The following is a 2,940-nucleotide window of genomic DNA, read 5'->3' on the forward strand; positions in this document are numbered from 1 at the left end:
TTGACAAGCCAAGACTACTGTCTCTCCAAATAATAATAATAATAATAATAGCTTGCTATAATTATAACACAAGCAATGTGAATGTGAAAAACACACGTCATGTATAGCCTATTCAAAACAAGAAGTTGTAACTTGTAAGGACTTTGAAGAGAGGTAAGAAATTTTGCAAAACACGCTGACAATCAGTAACGAAGTCTTATAACATTAATAGAAATACTCAAATTAAAGTACTCATCACTAAGAGCAAGCCCATAAAGCAAGTCAAATTAAGTAGCTATCCCTAAACCCGCAACTTAAGAGAAGCTCAAGGTAGAAACTCACGTTTGAAGAAAGCATCAAACAGATTGCCAGTGACACCTTCAATGGTATCATCAATAGGCAGAATGTGCACACGTTTCCCATACTTCACATCAGGGCACTGGTGCACGGACACAACATCTCCAAGACGAACCCGCAAATTCGACCTTACAACTTTGTTCATCCTGATCTTGGGCTCTTCACAGGTGTCATCAGCAAGAGCTATGCAAACAGTATCCCTCCTTTTCTTGCCCTGCAAACATATACAAATCAAAAACCCCATCTGACTTAGAAGTTGCAACACAAAGAACAAATATAAGAGATAAATTAATTAAAACTTTAAGACATTCTGATATTTGTACTCCAAACTCGAAATGCTTTCATTAGATACAAATAAATGACATTTTAAATTTAATCCAACTCTATTTGCAACCAAGTCAATCAATCATGATCTTCTTCTTAGTATACATGGCCTAGTACTCCACAGTATAAAATTCAAAATCTCACAACACCATCCGTTAAGAAAGAACAAAACAAAAACAGCACTCCAGTAAGAGACTCTAAAAAATAGTACTTTTTGTGGGGAATCAAATAAATCAATTAAGAGCTAAGACACAGCAAGAGGAAGGTAAGTAAGAAGATAGAGGAGGGTAAGAAAATGACCTTGATGAGGATAGTGTCGTCACGGAAGAGCTGGAGCAGTGAGAAGTTATAAGCTAACTTCACAATAGACAACAAAGGTTAATTTTAAATATGGAGCAGATGCTGGTGGTGCTGGGTGAGCAGTGAGAAGCAGTTAGAAGATAATGGCAACAGAAAAATCACACAGTATAGAAATCATAGTAACAACCTAAATAAAAAATCATAGTTAAAAAAAATATGGAAAAAGAAAAAGAACAAGAACATGAATCAACTAATAGAATCAACCAACAGAATAGAATCACAGTAATAACAAGTTAACTACAATAATTAAAAAAGAAAACTCAAGTAATAACAACATAAATTAGAGATGGATAGCACTCAAGATATAAGCAGAAAGATAGCAAATCAGAAATCTATGGGAATCTGCAGGCTGTGTTTATAGAAATGGATAGCACTCAAGATATAAGCATAAACCTTCTAACCTTGTCCCAATTGAAACTATTTGTGCTGACCTAACTTAGAATTTTAGGAACATGAAGCACAAATCAAAACACATGGAATTAGTTAACAGATAGAGTGAAGAGGAGGTACCTGTCACAAATTTGAACCTATTCCATCATGGATGCCATTCTTTGCTGATCAGCTTCTAGAAGTAATTCAAAACCAGCTAACATGCTCTTATCCATGATTCAACCAGGGATTTTGGAGAAGAAACTCAAACCTAAGGAACGAAATTGAAACCAGTTAACTAATAATAATATAGGATAAAACTAAAGACCAAAAAGAAATAGAAAGCAAACAAAACTTAACTAAAGATGAAGCAGAATTTTGTGCAGAAGATGAAGCTAAAAACCTACTAATTCTTCTAGGAATTTGTGCAGCTTCCTCTGAATTCATGTTTCCTCTGATAAAATTAACAATGGAATCATCAATTTGGAATCAAAAGTGATTAGAAGCACTAATAAAAATTAAATAAGCAAGAGTGACCAGAAACACTAATAATATGCCTTATAATAAAAAATAATATGCATAATAAACTAAATTCACAAATGAAACCAGCAAGAGTGATCAGAAGCACTAATGAAGCAGAAATAATAGAGTTGTTGTACAACAACAAAAAATATTCACTAACCCTTCGGCAAGCTTTAACTATATCTGACTCTGGGAATTGAGCACCACCTCGAATGTCCTATCACCATAAATAAAAGTAAATAACTCAGCCTCACTAAATGGAAGTAGAAAGAGGGAATTTGGATGCACAAGGTATACCTTGCTATAGTACCACTTCAGCAACATTTCCTTTGCCACCCCGCACATGCCACAAAATAGAGTAAATTTGACATGACCTGCATATGTTACCAAAATCATAAGAAAGATGTAACATTTACTTTTACAAGACAACATAGTGTTTTAGGGATAGAAAAAGAACCTTGTTGCACAACCACTCAGTCCAAGATGGTTCTTTGCATAAAGGTGAAACAAGTATCAAACCAAGTACACGTTGTCTATACTTCATCTATTGTAAACAGTAAACACATAAAAATATTAGAAAAATTGAACGATCCATCATTGAAACTCTAATGTAATTTAAAAAGGGGAGAGGCTGCATAGCACCAACATAATAACTTATAGCAAATAAGGTAAGAATGTAAGCCCCGGCAGCTACTCCTATGCACATTACTGCACTAAGACTGCAGACAAAAAGAATGTTGGGGTCAGATTGCCTTCTCAAAATGAACAACTGCCAATATTCAAAGCCTAATGAAAATTGGTGTAAACTAATTTTCTTTATGTCATTAAATGTAAACTAATATTTTAAGCTTGAACTTACTCACCCAAAAAAGTTGAGAACCTCGGCTATTTGATCTGCTAGGTCATCAACAGAAAGAATTGGATAATCTGGAACAATCTCAGGAGCTCCCAACTGCAACGATTCTTGAACAAAGTACAAGATGATAAAAAAGCAAGAACTTAAAATATTATCAATGAAGGAATTTATAA

At 34.3% G+C, this 2,940-nt stretch overlaps 1 protein-coding gene across 1 annotated transcript in view; it reads right to left on the reverse strand.

The window, feature by feature from the left end:
- The window catches only part of LOC107620622 (cell division cycle protein 48 homolog), a 4,760-nt gene extending 2,305 nt beyond the window's left edge, over positions 1-2,455 (reverse strand). The window contains exons 1-5 of the mRNA XM_021114553.1: positions 2,382-2,455; positions 2,222-2,285; positions 2,072-2,128; positions 961-1,017; positions 322-550 (exon numbers count right to left, since the gene is read on the reverse strand). Coding sequence (XP_020970212.1) covers positions 322-550; positions 961-1,017; positions 2,072-2,128; positions 2,222-2,285; positions 2,382-2,455 — 481 coding nt within the window. The remainder of the gene's footprint in view (positions 1-321; positions 551-960; positions 1,018-2,071; positions 2,129-2,221; positions 2,286-2,381) is intronic.

This window comes from Arachis ipaensis, chromosome B10, assembly GCF_000816755.2.
Source record: "Arachis ipaensis cultivar K30076 chromosome B10, Araip1.1, whole genome shotgun sequence".
NCBI classification, from domain to species: Eukaryota; Viridiplantae; Streptophyta; class Magnoliopsida; order Fabales; family Fabaceae; genus Arachis; species Arachis ipaensis.